Source organism: Oncorhynchus clarkii, chromosome 7 (genome assembly GCF_045791955.1).
Source record: "Oncorhynchus clarkii lewisi isolate Uvic-CL-2024 chromosome 7, UVic_Ocla_1.0, whole genome shotgun sequence".
Taxonomy (NCBI): domain Eukaryota; kingdom Metazoa; phylum Chordata; class Actinopteri; order Salmoniformes; family Salmonidae; genus Oncorhynchus; species Oncorhynchus clarkii.
The window spans coordinates 39,104,136-39,122,036 of record NC_092153.1 but is presented as its reverse complement, the minus strand read 5'-3'; the positions used below and the strand labels follow the sequence as shown (position 1 = coordinate 39,122,036).

The 17,901-nt window shown below is 41.3% G+C and overlaps 2 protein-coding genes across 4 annotated transcripts in view; one reads left to right on the top strand and one right to left on the bottom strand.

Moving 5' to 3' along the window:
• The window catches only part of LOC139413269 (suppressor of tumorigenicity 7 protein-like), an 18,461-nt gene extending 12,964 nt beyond the window's left edge, over positions 1-5,497 (bottom strand). For 2 of the 3 annotated variants that reach the window (XR_011634783.1, XM_071160453.1), the window contains exons 1-11: positions 4,851-5,075; positions 4,187-4,269; positions 3,772-3,931; positions 3,466-3,520; positions 3,196-3,335; positions 2,952-3,030; positions 2,707-2,795; positions 2,502-2,602; positions 1,665-1,779; positions 1,320-1,392; positions 883-985 (exon numbers count right to left, since the gene is read on the bottom strand). Coding sequence is in view for 2 of the 3 variants with exons in the window: in XM_071160453.1 (XP_071016554.1) it covers positions 883-985; positions 1,320-1,392; positions 1,665-1,779; positions 2,502-2,602; positions 2,707-2,795; positions 2,952-3,030; positions 3,196-3,335; positions 3,466-3,520; positions 3,772-3,931; positions 4,187-4,269; positions 4,851-5,058 (1,206 nt within the window). In the remaining variant the exon portion in view is untranslated. Of the gene's footprint in view, positions 1-882; positions 986-1,319; positions 1,393-1,664; positions 1,780-2,501; positions 2,603-2,706; positions 2,796-2,951; positions 3,031-3,195; positions 3,336-3,465; positions 3,521-3,771; positions 3,932-4,186; positions 4,270-4,850 lie in introns of all 3 variants that reach the window. The other variant, XM_071160454.1, reaches the window with a different exon arrangement.
• Positions 5,244-17,901, top strand: LOC139413270 (F-actin-capping protein subunit alpha-2-like). The gene is made up of 10 exons (XM_071160455.1): positions 5,244-5,659; positions 13,823-13,886; positions 14,018-14,069; positions 14,155-14,218; positions 14,550-14,756; positions 15,055-15,134; positions 15,270-15,348; positions 15,519-15,590; positions 16,006-16,068; positions 16,175-17,901. Exons 1-10 carry the CDS (start codon positions 5,621-5,623, stop codon positions 16,313-16,315), a joined length of 861 nt encoding a protein of 286 aa, XP_071016556.1. The 5' UTR covers positions 5,244-5,620; the 3' UTR covers positions 16,316-17,901.

The following is a 17,901-nucleotide window of genomic DNA, read 5'->3' as shown; positions in this document are numbered from 1 at the left end:
GAGCGAGAGAGAGTGTGTGTTTGGGGGATTGTGTGTTTTACTATAGGACATCCAAGCCTAATCCCTGTGGGAAGAGATGTGCAGGAATTGTTTCTGTCTGTCTACTGCAGGGGACACATCAAGGCCCCTTGTTGTCACCCAGACCAGAGTACAGCCCAGTCATGTCCATGATCAATGAGGTTACACCTCAGGTTCCTGTTCAGTAGGTAGAAAAGATTTTGAAACGGGGGATGTACTATCTGATCTTATGCAGTAAAAATACAGATTTGTATTTTCTGTTGCAAAAGATTTTGCTACAGTATGCCCTACTGAACACGATCCAGATCTCACCAGGAACTCTTCATAGTCAACTGATAGATAGCTAATGGAATAATAATTAGGCTTATAGTTTTACATTTGGAAAAATCCACTAAGTGCAGGGCACTGTGTTCTACTGTGCTACTGGGAGAGTGAGTAGTGGCTCACAGGTCCAGTCCTGACTACAGCAGCTACATTTACGATGCAGTGCAATACTGACACCTGCTGGCTGTCCTAGGTCCTTACAAGTACTAAAATCAGCACAGTTCTGGTAGAGACGTTGATGCTCTCTGCTGCCATCACCCCAGAAGAGAATGGAGTACAGCAAAATAACTAAATAGCCATCACCTGTGTTTGTAAAAAAATGACAGAATTTGCTCAAATAAAGCTAACGGAAAAAACATACAAATTCATATCAGTTGTTGCATTTCCCCCACCAATTGTTCAGGCTCGGACTTGGATAGGGTACGCTAAGCTAATTCTAGATATGTACCTTTCTTGCAATTAATGGTCAAGGTTAGGATTTGGAGAGCATAAGCTTATCCTAGATCTGTGGCAGATCTGTGGCTGAAGGTCTCGACTGACCTTTGGCACATGTGGGTTGAACTCCACAGCTCTGTGTATAGCCTCCACAGCGTTCATCTCTGCAGTGCTCAGGCCCCGCCGGGACGCTGCCTCAGGAGAAAACCTGGGACGTATGGAGAGAGAGAGAGACAGAGAGAAAGACACACCCATGTTAAGACAGAAGTCAGGAGGACAGCTTCAAGTGTGTGTGTGTGTGTGTGTGTGGGGGGGGGGGGTCTACTGCACTTCAGTCACAAAAAGAGAGTTGGACGTCCCACAAAAAAAGTATTGATTGTTAGTAGAATTCCCCCGTGCTACTTGTCTGACCTATAAAAACAGATGCATCTTTGTCAAGTATAGATCATGCAATGTACTGTTTTTGTACGTCTTATAAAAATTGTACAATAATGGTTACTAACGGATCTAAAAATCTACATTTCCCCCACGGGGACACTTACTTCTCTGATACAGCCCGTGCTTTCAGCAGTGCAGACGTGTAGCATATAGTAGCTGACTTTGGCAAGCTGATGTCTACAACGAGAACACATGATGGTTATTTCACTTTAAGCTCAAACTAGGAGTCTGGAAATCATGAACACAGAGGACTGGTTCAAAGTCATTGTCGTTTGTTGGCTTGAACCCTGTTTTTCCTCATGTGGTCCTACGGGGTTCAGTTGGTAGCATGGGGCTTTCAACACCAGGATTGTGGGTTTGATTAACGCTGGGCCCACTAATATGAAAAATGTACACACTCATTACTGTCGCCTTGGATAAAAACATTGGCTACATGCCATATAGCTTACCGTCATATTTGGCAAGGACTGCTTGTACGTCAGCATAAGCCTGCAGCTCCAGTAACGCCTCTAGGAGATTTTCATGTATATTCAACATTCCCAACAGTGGGAATTCTTTCATTAACTGGGAAAAAGTAAGGAGCAGTAAGTGAGAGAAGGAATCATAAAGTGTCTGGACTAACCAGTATTAAAAGGTGCATAGAAGAGGGCTAAAGACAGGACAATAGAAAATCACAGCTTCTACGTCCACATTACTTCTGTTTGTTCTATCCTCTAAACAGCGACTAATACCAGGGCTGCGTTCAGTATGACAAAATAGTGTAAAACTATGAATTCAATGGAAATGGTACTGTACTGAAAGACAGGTTGAAAAGCTTTGTGATTATGGTGGCCCAGAGGACGATTATGAATGGTGTGTTGCAGGAGTTTTATGATTTCAGATGGTCACACCCATATTGATCCGACCACACCCCGCCAACACGGGAGCAAAAAACATACCACAAAGGCTGTTTAAGAACGATGCAAACTGTCACGCAATGTAGCAAAGGTTGAAGCGAACTGAATGCGTCCCAGGTAAGTGAACTCTCCCTCTAGCCAATCAATGGCATCAATCAATAAAAATAAATCTTACATACACCGGATAGGTACAGTGAAATGTGTTGTTTTTACAGGGTCGCTCGAGGGAACAGACAGATTTTTCACCTTGTCGGCTTGGGTATTTGAACCAGCAACCTTTTGGTTCCTGTCTCAATGCTGTAACTGCTAGGTTACCTGCATAAACAGCCATAATGCAGAACTCAAGGCCCTGATTTTAACACCCCTGGTCAAGGAAATGGCAACACTCACATCTCTCATCATTTTCACTGCCTCCTTGATGCGTCCCAGCTTGCGTGCACACATGGCCAGTCTGCGTTTGATATACACCAGCAAGTTGATGTCTTTGCCAGCTATGCAAGAGAGGCAATGTATTGCATTTAATTACAAAAATCCCATCCCCGACTAATGATTTCAAAAGGCCCGAGGCTTGTGATTTGGTCCTGTACTCTCTTACCACTCCGCAGGGCTTGTTTGAACAGCCGCTCAGCCTCTGTGATGGTGGTAGCTTCCTCCTCAGCCAGGAGCACATAGGCAGCAGCACACCTAAAAACCACAGGGAAGACACTTGCTTTGCTTTCTACTTCTACTAGAATACACCTACTTGTTAGGCCTAAATAAGACTATTCATTTTGGATTTCCGGAAATGAGCGTGCAAGGTCTTCGAACCACAACCGAAACTGTCATGGCAGTAGAACTCACTCGTGGTTCATCTCTATGGCCTGGTAAGCTGCTCTGATCCGGGCTTGGGGATTTCTCTCCCTCCAGGCCTTCTGCATAACTGTAAGAGAACAGAAAAATATAACAAAATACTGAACGTAGTGCCTAGACATGGATCCAGAAGACTGTCCGCAGGCCAATAAGGCCCAAAGTCTTTTTACAAAGAATGAAGGATTCTATTCCTTCCCAGAAATGTAAACTTTGGCTTTCATATATCATAATATACCAGTTGAAAAGCTTAGATTCAAACCAGTATCTTCAGTCTTGAGTTGCTGAGTGTCGCCAGTGAAGAAGGTCTGGTGGTCTTGAGCAGACAGGTTCATATCGTAGTAGGTCAAAGGCTCTTTTCCAGTCACCCATGTGTACCTTTAGAGGGGTACAAAATAAAGAGTGTCAGGGGCAAAGTATTTATAAATAGCAATTTACCTTTAGATAGAAGGCCAGTGTAGCTAAAACTCAGGATGAGTGACATCCTGTGGTGGGGGATGTACATTACCTGCTGTATTCTGCTCCTCTGAATAGATTTAAAGGATTCCTCCAAACTTTACACTCTGCAAAAGACAAGTGTCATTACAGTGATGGCCTTGCAAACCTGAGTCACATATTCACTGGCCACCAAATGGAAGAAAAATGGACTGAAACAGTGAGAGAGCACCTGAACTTGTCCAATCAGAAATGCTCATTTTTTTGTTGTCCATTGCAAAATGCTTTGCTGCGGTTTGCTACAGTGTGCTGTGCACTAATTACTACGACCCAGGTCTTTGGTCTGTTTGGGGAACCATACTATCGGTGAAATGTTTACCTGAGACACTGGGTCTAGGCTCAGCCTCTCCGTTGACTGAGGAGAACAGGCCAGTGGTCGTGCTGCTCTCCACCCCACCTAGGAGAGGCCGCAGATGGCTAACAGACACCTGCTCAATGAACGAGGTCCCATACTTACGAAAGTACCACCACTCAAAAATCTGCAAGCAGGGGATTGGGCCAGTCATACAGAGAGCAATGTACCAGTATACACATCTTCTTGACAATGAAATTGATTGCCATTTAGTTGAATCGTATCATTGTGCACTAGCTAAGTGTACAACACATCTAGGTTCCCTTTGATGTTGGTATTTGAATTGCACATTTGCAAATGTGGAGTGTCCAATCTACAACCAGGGCTAACTATATTCACCAACCCCCATGCAGTGAATAACCCTGTGATCTTCACAACTCACCAAGATTAGGCCAGAGATGAGAGAGGATGTTCCAGTGAGTGCCACATAGAATTTAGGGGTCAGTGTATTCAAGAACACAGATGCTGAAACAACAGGTGTGTTAGATCAAATGCATAACACACAAATTGATGACACTGCACAAGCCTGACTGAATAATATGACTGGGATTCAGATATAACACTGAACGTAAATTAGAGGCTAATAATGAAGAAGCCTACTACAGACAGAGCCTGTGCTGGGTCCGTGTAGCTAGCTAGCGAGGTTGAAGTAGCCCATTGGTGAAGAAGCCCATTGGTGAAGAGAGATATAGCTAGTTAGCTATGTCTCTAGCGAATAGCCACACTGACTAAGAAACTCATGCAATTCTAGCAATCACTATGCATTGCTAGTTTGAATGATGTAAACTAGCGATCTAGCTAGCAGGTTAGTTATTATGCATAAGCATAACAGTAAACGTTAGTTAGGTGTCTAATAGCTGTCTAATATTTAATAAATAAACCAACCTGAGATGCTGGCTATGGAACTGTCAAACTTTCACTTCATCCACTGTCTCTCGATGTATATTTGTTAGCTAGCAGGCTGGTTACATTAGCTAACTAGCTAGCTTGCCCATTCTTTGATGGCTCTGCATTACAGCTAACGTTACTTTAGCTAGCTAACTCACCTGAGGTAAGAGTGTCCTGCAGTTTCAAGGGGCTTCGCAGAACATAGATCATAGTTAAAACCATGGCAAACCAAACTGCACATATGTATGTCCATGACCAGGACAGCCATGATTTTAATTTCTCTGTAAATCCAATAGATTGAGGATTACTGCTGGTGGCGTCCTCCATGTTTTTACCGGATGGCTGTGCTGTAAACAGAGGAATCATGTGCCAGTGGCACCAAAGATTTGTTAAAAGTAACCCAAGAAAAATCAGAGCCTGTCGTTTCCAATGGGAGCAAATGAATCACATTGGCCCGAACAAACAAGGAGGTGGGCAGAGCCAAGCACGAGATAGCGAGCTCCTATTGGCCTGTTCTAACATAATTTGCATATTTTCGTTAGGGAACGCCTACTCTGTGAAATGCGCGTATGCAATAACACAATTCGCCCTCGCACTCCATCTAAACAACGCATTTTGTTTTTACTTTGGAAGTCTACAAAACGGAGTCCACCATGTTTTTTACAGATTCTAGTTTTGGAAACAGAAAACTGTATGGAGATCAAATGTTTCATCGATGAGAAATTTTTCAGAATTTCGGACAAAATCCAACTCGCTCCATCTTCTCCCACTGCCGGCCACTGGGCTTCCTCTCATCGCCATATTTGGTAGTGAGTGGAACGCCAACCGGATGTTTGACATTTATACATCTGGTGAAATATCTGGCTCATTGTTATATCTATTGTGACACTGTGGAGATCCGCTTCATCACTGTCGCAGATCAGCCAAGATGGCAAATTTCGAAGAACAGCTCACTGGGGAAGAGAAGGTAGCTACATAACTAGTCAGTATTTTGATAAGCTTTGTTCACTGTTTTACGATTTTTAGTAAATTAGCTAGGTTGTTGTGTCCTTCCTAAATTATTTTGGCTGCAGAAATAACGTTAGCTAGTTTGCTAAGCTAGTACCAAGCTAAAGTTAGCTTGCTGGCTGACGTTAACTAGTTAACTAACATATGAGCTAACTATCCTGTCTGCTAGGAAATAAACTGACGGAGTTAATTGAGCCAACTATACTCCATACGCGTCATGTAAATAATACCGAACGCAAGAATCAGTTTGCGTAAATACGAGTCTGTAGCTAGCCAAAATGTTTGTAAATGTTAGCTAAGGTAAGATTTAAGACTTAGACACATATACCCACTGTGCTAGACACAACTCCGAAGAACATAGCCATAGGCATCATTCTAGTCATTATCACATTGTCTGTCTTGGTGGTATTACATTGCATCTAGCCGATTGACTATAACAACCAGGGCTGTCAAACATTAAATACAAATATTGATTAATGTCAAGTTCAGAATTAGTTCAAATTAAGATGTAATTAAATCAGATTTAGCTTTTTATTTTTAACTTTACCATAATGACTTCTTGGTTTTGTCTAAAGTATCGGTTAGCACAATTAGGTCAATTGAAAAACAGCACACTTGTTTTTTTTTAACTTAACAAAAATATAAACGCAACATGAAACAATTTCGAAGATTTTACTGAGTTACAGTTCATATAAGGAAATCAAATCAATTTTAAATAGATAGGCGCTAATCTATGGATTTCAGGTGACTGAGAATACAGATATGCATCTGTTGGTCACAAAAAAAGGTAGGGGTGTGGATCACAACCAGTCTGTATCTTGTGTGACCACCATTTGCCTCATGCAGTGTGACACATCTCCTTCGCATAGAGTTGATCAGGCTGTTGATTGTGGCCTGTGGAATGTTGTCCCACTCATCTTCAGTGGTTGCGGGAAGTAGAACACGCTGTTGTACACGTCGATTCAGAGCCTACCGAACATGTTCAATGGGTGACATGTCTAGTGATTATGCAGGCCATGGAGGAACTAGAACATTTTCAGCTTCCAGGAATTGTGTACAGATCCTAGCGACATGGGGCCGTGCATTAACATGCTAAAACATGAGGTGATGGCGGCGTATGAATGGCACGACAATGGACCTCAGGATCTCGTCACGGTATCTCTGCATTAAATTTTCCAGAGATAACATTAAATTGTGTTCATTGTCTGTAGCTTATGCTGCCTGCCCATACCATAACCCCACCGCCACCATGGCATTGACATCAGCAAACCACTCACCCACAAAACGCTATAGATGTGGTGAGGCCAGTTGGACATACTGCCAAAATCTCTAAAACGACTTGAGGTGGCTTATGGTAGAAAAATGAACATTCAATTCTCTGTCAACAGCTCTGGTGGACATTCCTGCAGTCAGCATGCCAATTGAACAATCCCTCAATTTGAGACATTTGTCATTGTGTTGTGACAACTGTACATTTTAGTGGCCTTTTATTGTCCGGAGCACAAGGTGCACCTGTGTAATGATCATGCTGTTTAATCAGCTTCATGATTTGCCACACCTGTTAGGTGGATGGACTATCTTGGCGAAGGAGAAATGCTCACTAACAGGGATGTAAACAAATTTGTGCACACAATTTGAGAGAAATAAGCTTTTTTGTTTGTATGGAAAAAATGTATTTAAGCTCATGAAACATCAGACCAACACTTTACATGTTGCATTTATATTTTTGTTCAGTGGACATTGCATAGTTGTTTTTAGCTGTTTACCTTAGATGGCCTTTGGGCAACCCAAATACAGACAGATGGCGATATTGGGTCATTTCATCTTACCGTCCAAAGGGAATCTATGCAGCCAGCTATACACTTGTATCCCCTGTGGACAGGTTTGTGTGTAAAACATTATCCATTCAGGCTGCAAAGGCAGCAATTTCCTAAACTGGATTAAAGGCAAGAAAGCAGATTTTGTTGTTGAAATATGCATACTTTCTTTATGAAACACCATTTTACACCACCATGCTACAGTGACTAATGCTACTCCCGGATGTTGCGTATTGCGTTCAGGCAATCAGACCAGGATTGAAAAAAGACTGCTGCAATCTGATTGGCTGAATGCGATACGCAACATCTGGGACTTGCATTAGCCACTGTAGCATGGTGGTGAAAAATAAGGTGGAAATCGACACCTTGCAGCCTAAATGGAGATTGATTTGTGTCTGAACCGGTTCACGGGGGATATGAGTGTAAGCGTAGATTCCCGGCTGCATAGATTCCCTTAAAATGAAATGACTGAAAATCGCCACCTGCTGGTCTTTGAGCCAGTATTTGGGATGTTTTCAGTGTATTTTAAAAGGGTGACTAAACACCCCGACGGGCAGGTGTTTTTCTGTTGCTCATTAGAAAAATGTGATTTCAGTCTTGGTGTGTTTTCTGACAGCTTCCGTGTTTCACTTCCTCAAAATCCACAGAATAATCTAAGAACTCAAAAAATCTGTAATTAATTAGACAGTTTTTGCAGAGGATGTTTTATTTGACGTCTAAGGAGTTTGCAGTATTTCTCAAGTAAAAAAATGGTAAGGTTTTGAATTCGGTAAACAAATTTGTGCTGCTAGGCAGGTCTCTCACTGCCTATGCTATTGGATAGAGAGCAGTCACCACAGCTGTTAACCCCATGTTAGAAGGCAAATGGACATCGTCAAATCAAAACCCAATCTTAATTTTCTCCTTGTGACGCACATACAGTGTCGTGAAAGTATTTGCCCACATTCTGATTTTCTCTATTTTTGCTACTGTATGTTATCAGATCTTCAACCAAACCCTAATATTAAAGGGAACTTGAGTGAACAAATAACAAAAATAATTGATCCTTATTTATTTAATCAACAAAATTATGCGACACAATTCTTGTGTGTGTGGAAAAAGTAATTGTCCCCTTACACTCAATAACGGGATGTGCCACCCTTTTAGCTGTAATGACTGCAACCAAATGCTTCCTGTAGTTGTTGATCAGTCTCACATCACCGTGGAGGCATTTTGACCTACTCTTGAATGCGGAACTGCTTTAACTCAGTGACATTTGTAGGTTTTCAAGTCCTGTCACATCTCGATAGGGATTAGGTCTGGACTTTGACTAGGTCATTCCAAAACTTAGACATTTCTATCTTTTTTAGTCATTTTCATGTAGATTGTGTGTTTTGACCCAAAGACAACTGGTGGCACAACCAGTTGAGTGTAAGGGGGCAATTACTTTTTGCATAATTTTGTTTATGAAATAAGTATTTAATTGTTGTTACTTGTTCACTCAGGTTCCCTTAATCTAATATTAGGTCTTGGTTGAAGATCTGATAACATTCAGTGTCAAAAATATGCAAAAGTTGAGAATTTGAAAGGGGGCAAATACTTTTTCACGGCACTATGTTCCAAACTCAGTTTTTGACAAAACTTACTTTATGACCGAAATGATCTTTTTCACTTTGTAGTCATTTTGTATACTACAATAACAGTTTCTGACTCATATTGATGCCCATAGGACATTTCCAAAGGGATTTGTTGCTTTTAAAGGCAGTCGCTCTTGAACACGTTCAGATAATGCAATTAATCGCAATTAAAAATTGTATTACAAGAACTCTGACAGCCCTAATTACAACACAAGGAACTGTTGACCTCTTACTTGGTATAGGAATCATTGATCCCATGAAAAGTCCACACAAACATACTGTACAACCATATTCACAAGACTTCTTCTGTAGAAAATACATTATCATAGTGATTGTGGCCATTTCAACCAATTGCGATTGAATCACCAAAAACTAAACAACCTTCATTTGAAAGCTTGAAAATGGACTGTTCTTGCTGTCAGCTGCATGCAGATACATGTTTGAAGCTGCCAGTCCCTACTGGGGTGTAACATTCCTATCACTTCAATGGCAGGCCCACAGCAGGGATACGGTCAGATACATGTACCGACCAGTAGAATGAGTATATGTATTTTACAAATACTGCTCTGTGTGGGAAGGTGCCACAGTCTTTGGGAGCATCTACAGTGCTTTCAGAAGTATTCACACCCTTGACTGATTCCACATTTTGTTTTATTCAGGTTGAAACAACAAATAAAAAATAATCTCACCAATCTAGACACGACCCAATATTGACAAAGTGAAAACATGCAAATGTATTGAAAATGAAATACAGGTCTCATTTACATAAGTATTCACATCCCTGAGCCAATGCATGTTACAATCACCTTTGACAGAGATTACAGCTGTGAGTCTTTCTGGTAAATTCTATAAGAGCTTTACACATCTGGATTGTACAATATTTGCACATTATTCTTTAAAAATGTCTTCAATCTCTGTCAAGTTGGTTGTTGATCATTGGTGGACAGACATTGTCAAGTCTTGCCATATGTTTTCAAGATAACTTTTTAAAGTCAAAACAGTAACTAGGCCCCTCAGGAATTTTCAATGCCATCTTGGCAACTTTGGCTTTGTGTTTTAGGTTATTGTCCTGCTGAAAGGTGAATTTGTCTCCTAGTGTCTGTTGTAAAGCCGATTTGAACCAGGTTTTCCTTTTAGTATTTAGCCTGTGCTTAGCTCTATTCCAGTTCTTTTTATCCTAAAAAAAACCTCCCTATTCCTTGGCAATGACAAGCATACCCATAACATGATGCAGCCTCTACCATGCTTGAAAATATGAAGTGGTACTCAGTGTTGTGGTGTGTTGGATTTGCCACAAACATAATGCTTTGTATTCAGGACGTAAGTTTCATTTTAATTGCCACATTTTTGACAGTTCTACTTTGCCTTGTTGTAAACAGGATGCAGGTTTTATTTTTATTCTATAGAGGCTTCCTTTTCATTCTGTCATTTAGCTTTGTATTGTGGCTTAATTACAAATGTTGTTGATCCATCCTCTGTTTTCTCCTGTCACAGCCATTAAACTCTAGCTTTTTTTTAAAGTCACCGTTGGCCTCCTGGTGAAATCTCTGAGCGGTTTCCTTCCTCTCTGGCAGCTGAGTTAGGAAGGATGCCTGCATCTTTGTAGTGACTGGGTGTATTGATACACCATCCAAAGTGTAATTCATAATTTCACCATGCTCATTGGGATATTCAGTATCTGCTTCTATTTTTTTGAAACATTTTTATTTACGCATCTACCAATAGGTGCCCTTTGTGAGGCATTGGAAAACCTCCCTGGTCTTTGTGGTTGAAACTGAAATTCCCTGAGGGACCTTAAAGATAATTGTATGTGTGGGGTAGAGAGGAAAGTTATTCATTCAAATCACGTTAACACTATTGCACACGGAGTTAGTCCATGAAATTTGTGATTTGTTAAGTGAATGTTTACTCATTAAATTGAGTATTAACAAGGCCATAAAGGGGTTGAGTACTTACATATTGGCACGACATTTCAGCTTTTCATTTTCAAATCATTTGTAAAAATGTCAAACACAATTCAACTTTGACGTTATGGGTTATTGTGTGTAGGCCAGTGACCCCAAAAATATATTTCATACATTTTAATTTCAGATTAACACAACAAAATGTGGAAAAGTCAAGGGGTGTGAATACTTTCTGAAGTAACTTTAGGCCTAACTGTGCAGCAGCATACACACAGCAGAATTTGTTTGTTTCAATTTTTGACATGCACCAGTGAAGAGTTGCAAAAATAGAACTATTCAGTGAGTACTTTACTTGTATTGAATTAAGCTATGTAACCCACACAACCGTTGGGTCTGCATCTGAACATGAACACAGTACCAGTCAAAAGTTTGGACACACCCACTCATTCAAGGGTTTTCTTTATTTTTACTATTTTCTACATTATAAAATAATAGTGAAGCCATCAACTATGAAATAACACACATGGAATAATGTATTAACCAAAAAAGCCTTAACCAAATCCATATATTATATTTGAGATTCTTCAAAGTAGCCAGCCTTTGCCTTGACAGCTTTGCACACTATTTGTTATTCTCTCAACCAGCTTCACCTGGAATGCTTTTCCAACAGTCTTGAAGGAGTTCCCACATATGCTGAGCACTTGTTGGCTGCTTTTCTTTCACTCTGCGGTCCAACTCATCCCAAACCATCTCAATTGGGTTGAGGTTGGGTGATTGTGGGGGCCAGGTCATCTGATGCAGCACTCCATCACTCTCCTTCTTGGTCAAATAACCCTTACCCAGCTTGGTGTTATGTGGAGCCATTGTCCTGTTAAAACAAATGATAGTCCCACTAAGCGCAAACCAGATGGGATGGCATATTGCTGCAGAATGTTGTGGTAGCCATGCTAGTTAAGTGGGCCTTGAATTCTAAATAAATTACTGACAGTGTCACCAGCAAAGCACCATCACACCACCACCTCCATGCTTCACGCTGGGAACCACGCATGCGAAGATCATCTGTTGCCCCACTCTGCATCTCACAAAGACATGGCGGTTGCAACCAGAAATCTCAAATTTGTCTCATCAAAACAAAGGACAGATTTAAACCGGTCTAATGTCCATTGCTTGTGTTTCTTGGCCCAAGGAAGTCTCTTATTGGTGTCATTTTACTAGTTGTTTCTTTGTAGCAATTCGATCATGAAGGCCTGATTTCACGCAGTCTCTTTTTTTTATTTGATTTTTTTTACATGTAATATTTTTTTTACCTCATTTTCTCCCCAATTTTGTGGTATCCAATTGTTTTGTCTTATCGCTACAACTCCCGTATGGGCTCGGTAGAGACGAAGGTTGAAAGTCATGCGTCCTCCGATACACAACCCAACCAAGCCGCACTGCTTCTTAACACAGCGCCATCCAATCCGGAAGCCAGCCGCACCAATGTGTCGGAGGAAACACCGTGCACCTGGCAACCTTGGTTAGCGCCCACTGTGCCCGGCCTGCCACGGGAGTCACTGGTGCGCGATGAGACAAGGATTTCCCTACCGGCCAAACCCTCCCTAACCCGGACGATGCTAGGCCAATTGTGCGTCGCCCCACGGACCTCCCGGTCGCGACAGAGCCTGGGCGCGAACCCAGAGTCTCTGGTGGCACAGCTGGCGCTGCTGTACAGGGCCCTTAACCACTGCGCCACCCGGGAGGCCCACGCAGTCTCTTCTTAACAGTTGATGTCTGTTACTTGAACTCTGAAGCATTTATTTGGGCTGTAATCTGAGGTGCATGTAACTCTAATGAGCTTATCCTCTGCAGCAACTAGGTAACTCGGGGTAACGAGGTAACTCGGTCTTCTTTTCCTGTGGCGGTCTTCATGAGAGCCAGTTTCATCAGAGCTTGATGCTTTGACTGCACTTGAAGAAACTTTCAAAGTTCTTCAAATGTTCCATATTGATTAATATCTTAAAGTAATGGGGGACTGTTTCTCTTTGCTTATTTGAGCCGTTCTTGCCATAATATGGACTTAGCCCTATTTGGTAAAAGACCATCTTCTGCATACCACCCTACCATGTCATAACACAACTGATTGGCTCAAAGTTGTAAAGGAAAGAAATGCCACAAATTAACTTTTAACAAGGCACAACTGTTAATTGAAATGCAATCCAAGTGACTCCTGCATGAAGCTGGTTGAGAGAATGCCGAGAGTGAGCAAAGCTGTCATCAAGGCAAAGTGTGGCTACTATGAAGAATCTCAAATATAAAATAACACTTTTTTTTGATTACTACATGATTCTGTGTGTTATTTCATATATTTGATGTCTTCACTATTCTTCTACATTGTAGAAAATATAAAAAACCCTGGACTGAGTAGGTGTGTCAACTTTTGACTGGTACTGTACATAGGCCTACAATACTGTCGTTCCATCAACGGATTTCAGTGCACTCTAGACTTTTTCAGGGGGGGCCCTTGTTAAAATGTCCTAGTCCCCCCCCCCCCCCCCCCGTTTAACTGTCAGTGCCTCTGACACCCCACATGCTTACATATGCATTACAGCTGCTAAAAATAGCCCCTTCCATCTAAGGAGTGGCTTGGACAGCGCAGAGGTAGGCTCATCAGGCAGCCAAGCCAGTCACTGCTCTCTGCTTCACTCTAGTGACCAGGGTAAAATGGCTATGTCATTATACTGTCTCATTTATTTAGACTGACAGTCAGCCTTAAGTTGTTTATCACATTGTATTGTCTTTCCCTCAGGTCCGCATTGCGGCTAATTTCGTCGTCCATGCTCCACCTGGAGAATTCAATGAAGTCTTCAACGGTGGGTATGCTTAGAAATAGTATGATCATTGTACTGTTTATTTACTACCCAGGCACTTGTTTTTATTTTTATACAGTCTGTTAATGCATTGCTGTTGGTAGTCTCTTGATAATGCCATTTCTTGATTTAAGATGTGCGGATACTGCTCAACAATGACAATCTTCTCAGGGAGGGTGCAGCGCAGTGAGTGGAGTTGTATTTATTTATCTATATTCTGTTCATGCATTGTTGTGCAAATATAACCTTTTAACCTGCTGTATTTCAACAGTGCCTTTGCCCAGTACAACATGGATCAGTTCACCCTTGCCAAACTTGACGGGTATGATGATCAGGTAAGATGCTCAGTCACCTGAACTGTGACTCTTACCCAGCTGTTTTGAAACTGGTTGGTCTCATACTGTGACATGCATACATACAGTAGCAGTCAAAAGTAGCCACCCTCTGCCTGGATGACAGCTTTGCACACTCTTGTATGTATGTATGTTTGATGTCTTCGTTATTATTCGACAATATAAAAATAAGGAAAACCCTGGAACGAGTAGGTGTGTCCAAACGTTTGACTGGTACTGTACGTATGTGTATATATCACATTATCTGTAAGGTCAATGCAGCAACTGATGCCCTCTATCTGTGTCCCTGTGCTCCGCCCCTCCCTCTCTCCAGGTACTGATCACCGAGCATGGAGACTTGGGCAATGGGCGTTTCTTTGACCCCCACAACAAGCAGTCATTCAAGTTTGACCACCTGAGGAAGGAGGCCAGTGACACCCAGCCCCACGAGGGAGAGGCGTCTCTCAGACTGTGGAGAGATGCGTGTGACAGCGCCCTGAGGGCCTACGTCAAGGAGCACTACCCCAGCGGCGTCTGCACTGTATGTCCTCTCTTTCACCTGCAGGATAAATTTAAAAAAATAATCCTAACTAGGCAAGTCAGTTAAGAACGTTCTTATTTACAATGACGGCCTACGCCGGACGACGCTGGGCCTATTGTGCGCCGCCCTATGGGGCTCCCAATCACAGTCGGTTGTGACACAGCCTGGATTCGACATAATATTATTATCTTTAAAGAGCTTTTCATGCTGGAAACATTAATTATTTTGGACTGTACAAGTGTAGTTGATAAAGATGAGCATGGTTAACATTGACAGAACCTTGTTTTATTCATCACAGGTTTATGGGAAAACTATAGACGGCCAGCAAACCATAATTGCTTGCATTGAAGGTCACCAATTTCAACCAAAGAACTTCTGGTAAATGACAGTGTACAATGCAAGTACACTTTAAGAAGTCTTAATTTAAATATACATTTGTTTTTGTTTACAACATAATATCTACTTCTATGACTGGGTAAGGAGTCAGGACTCATATTTGATTTGTGTTTTCAGGAATGGCCGTTGCAGGTCTGAATGGAAGTTCAGTATATCCCAATCTACAGCTCAAGTCGTTGGAGTCCTCAAAATACAGGTAGGCTAGTGTCTGTCGCCAAGTGTCCTCCATTTTGTCCGGCTGTGTAAAAGCCTCTTCAAAGACAACGGGTTGGGCACAGGCCCCTGAGTCAAATTGATTTACTGAACATGTATCTTGTTCTCATGTCATATTGTATATTGCTTCTCACCCCTATCTTGTGGTTATAGGTACATTACTATGAGGATGGAAATGTGCAGCTGGTCAGCCACAAGGATGTCCAGGAATCCCTCACAGTGAATGTGAGTTTCCCTTTCAGTAGAATGTGCCCACAATCAGTAGCACTAAAGGCATGCTTATTTTTGCAAAGGACACTGGTAATGATAGAACTCTTGAAGTGTCAGTCAGCCCTAGTAGAGGAGACACTTATGATACTCTACTGTGGTTTTATGGCCTATTTCCTCTAAACCTGCAAATAAGTGTTAAAAGGAAGTAGAAGGGTGCAGACTAACTGTTCATTGGGGCATGAGGGGAAGTAGGATGACGTAAGAAAGAAGAAAAGGCCTTTATGATAGAGATGGTCTTCAATCTCTGTCAAGTTTACAGGCAATTGTCAAAGGCATGAATTCTGATGTTTTTATTAGTCCTTTGGCATGACAACTCTTATCTTACATCCGAGGTGTAACACTTGTTTTTTTTATTCTCTTGTTTTGACAGAATGAGACTCAGACTGCAAAGGAGTTTGTGAAAATCATTGAGGATGCAGAAAATGAATACCAGGTATGCAACTTATGTTTCCTCCCAGTAATATTTTGATAAATTGAAATAAATCACATTTCTTGTCATTGGGGAGGGGCGAGAGTCTAAACATTTCTCTCATTTCCAGACGGCCATCAGTGAAAATTACCAGACCATGTCTGACACCACGTTCAAAGCCTTACGCCGACAGCTTCCTGTCACCCGCACCAAGATTGACTGGAACAAGATCCTCAGCTACAAGATTGGCAAGGAGATGCAGAATGCCTAGAGGACAGTGTGTCGGTCTGTCTCTGTGTTACTGCAAAGACAAATCGCTTGAACGGGTGAAATCAGAAAAGGAGAGGGTGGTCTCATAAAATTTGTGGTCTAATGTGTCTATTTAGTCTGTGTTGAAGAATGCCACGATTTGATGTCAAGAGTTAGTGTACTTCCTTTGCCACGTTACAAGGTGATGCCTTCATTTTAAGAGGACATTTTGATGGGTTGTTCAGCTCTGGCTCATTTGCAACAACAAAAATATAAAAAAAAGAAAATGCCTTTACTGACACTGAAAGTTTGGGTCATTGGGTCATCCCCTCCTGCCCGCACACACTCACGCTTCAAATTGTAGTCATACCCCTCAGTTGGTTGTCTGGGTGCCACAGGTAGCAATCTGTTTAAGCCCTGTTTGTAACCCTACAAGCGCTGGGATTCAAACAAATGCAGATAAATGACCTGTGTTTTGTGGTTGATCTTTGGTTAAATGTGATTTCAGATTGAGCTGAGCTACCATCTGCTTCCTTGACGGCTTATTTGATCTCCGTTAATGTCCGGGGATATTGCCTTTTAACAGCATGCACACAGCGATAGGCTTTTAATCTGCGTTGGATTGAATTCCGACCTATATCATTTTGTATAGGTATTGGCAAATCTTTCTGTAACCCAAGGTCTCTTCTGAGTGCGGTGTATACTCTGTTTAATATGACAAAAATATAGTGCACCTCCCCACCCCAAAGAAAAGACCCAAGTAACAGTTCTGTTCCATCTTTCCCGTGGTAAAGATATGTACTTTGAACTGTTTGGGGAAAAAAATGGAATTCATCACACCGACTGAATCTTCATTTCGCACACGAGGCAGGCCTACGTGCTCGGCTCTGTGGTTTGATCAAGCCTAAACAAGTACAGTACCTACAGTACCATCAGTATCCTCTATCAGTAATTAGGCTACGTTAATATATAATACCTATATTCCCTTTACCTCCTTTTTAGCTTTTTACTCTTTATTTTTTTTAATACAAAATGTCAAACATGTATAATTAACAAAAGGAATGAAGAAGTTGCACCAAATGCAGTGCTGTAACTACTGTGATCATTAACTGTTAACCATACTGTTTCCCATACCAGTGTGTAGAAATATTCTGATTGGGAAAAATTCAAATCAGAAATGGTGCCAAATGTGTAAATTCTGAATAACACTGAAAATACAGTAAAGGGACAAATACAATAATGTGTCTTTATTCAAAATCACTTTATGATGAAGTACTTCAATTGCACCTCTTGACTGTTTACATATGAAATATAACACAGATTCATTGTCTGTGTACTGGTACATTTGTGTCAAATGCTTTTACGCATTGGACAATACACTATTTTGCCATATTGTTCTCTGCTTTCAGTTCTTATGTCTCAACTATTCTATACAGTGCATTCGGAAAGTATTCAGACCTTGACTTTTTCCACATTTTACATTACAGCCTTATTCTAAAATGGATAACATTTTATTTTCCCCCTCAATCAACACACATTACCCCATAATGACAAAGCAAAAACTGGTTTTTAGTCATTTTTGCAAATGTAAATAAAAAGAAGTATTCA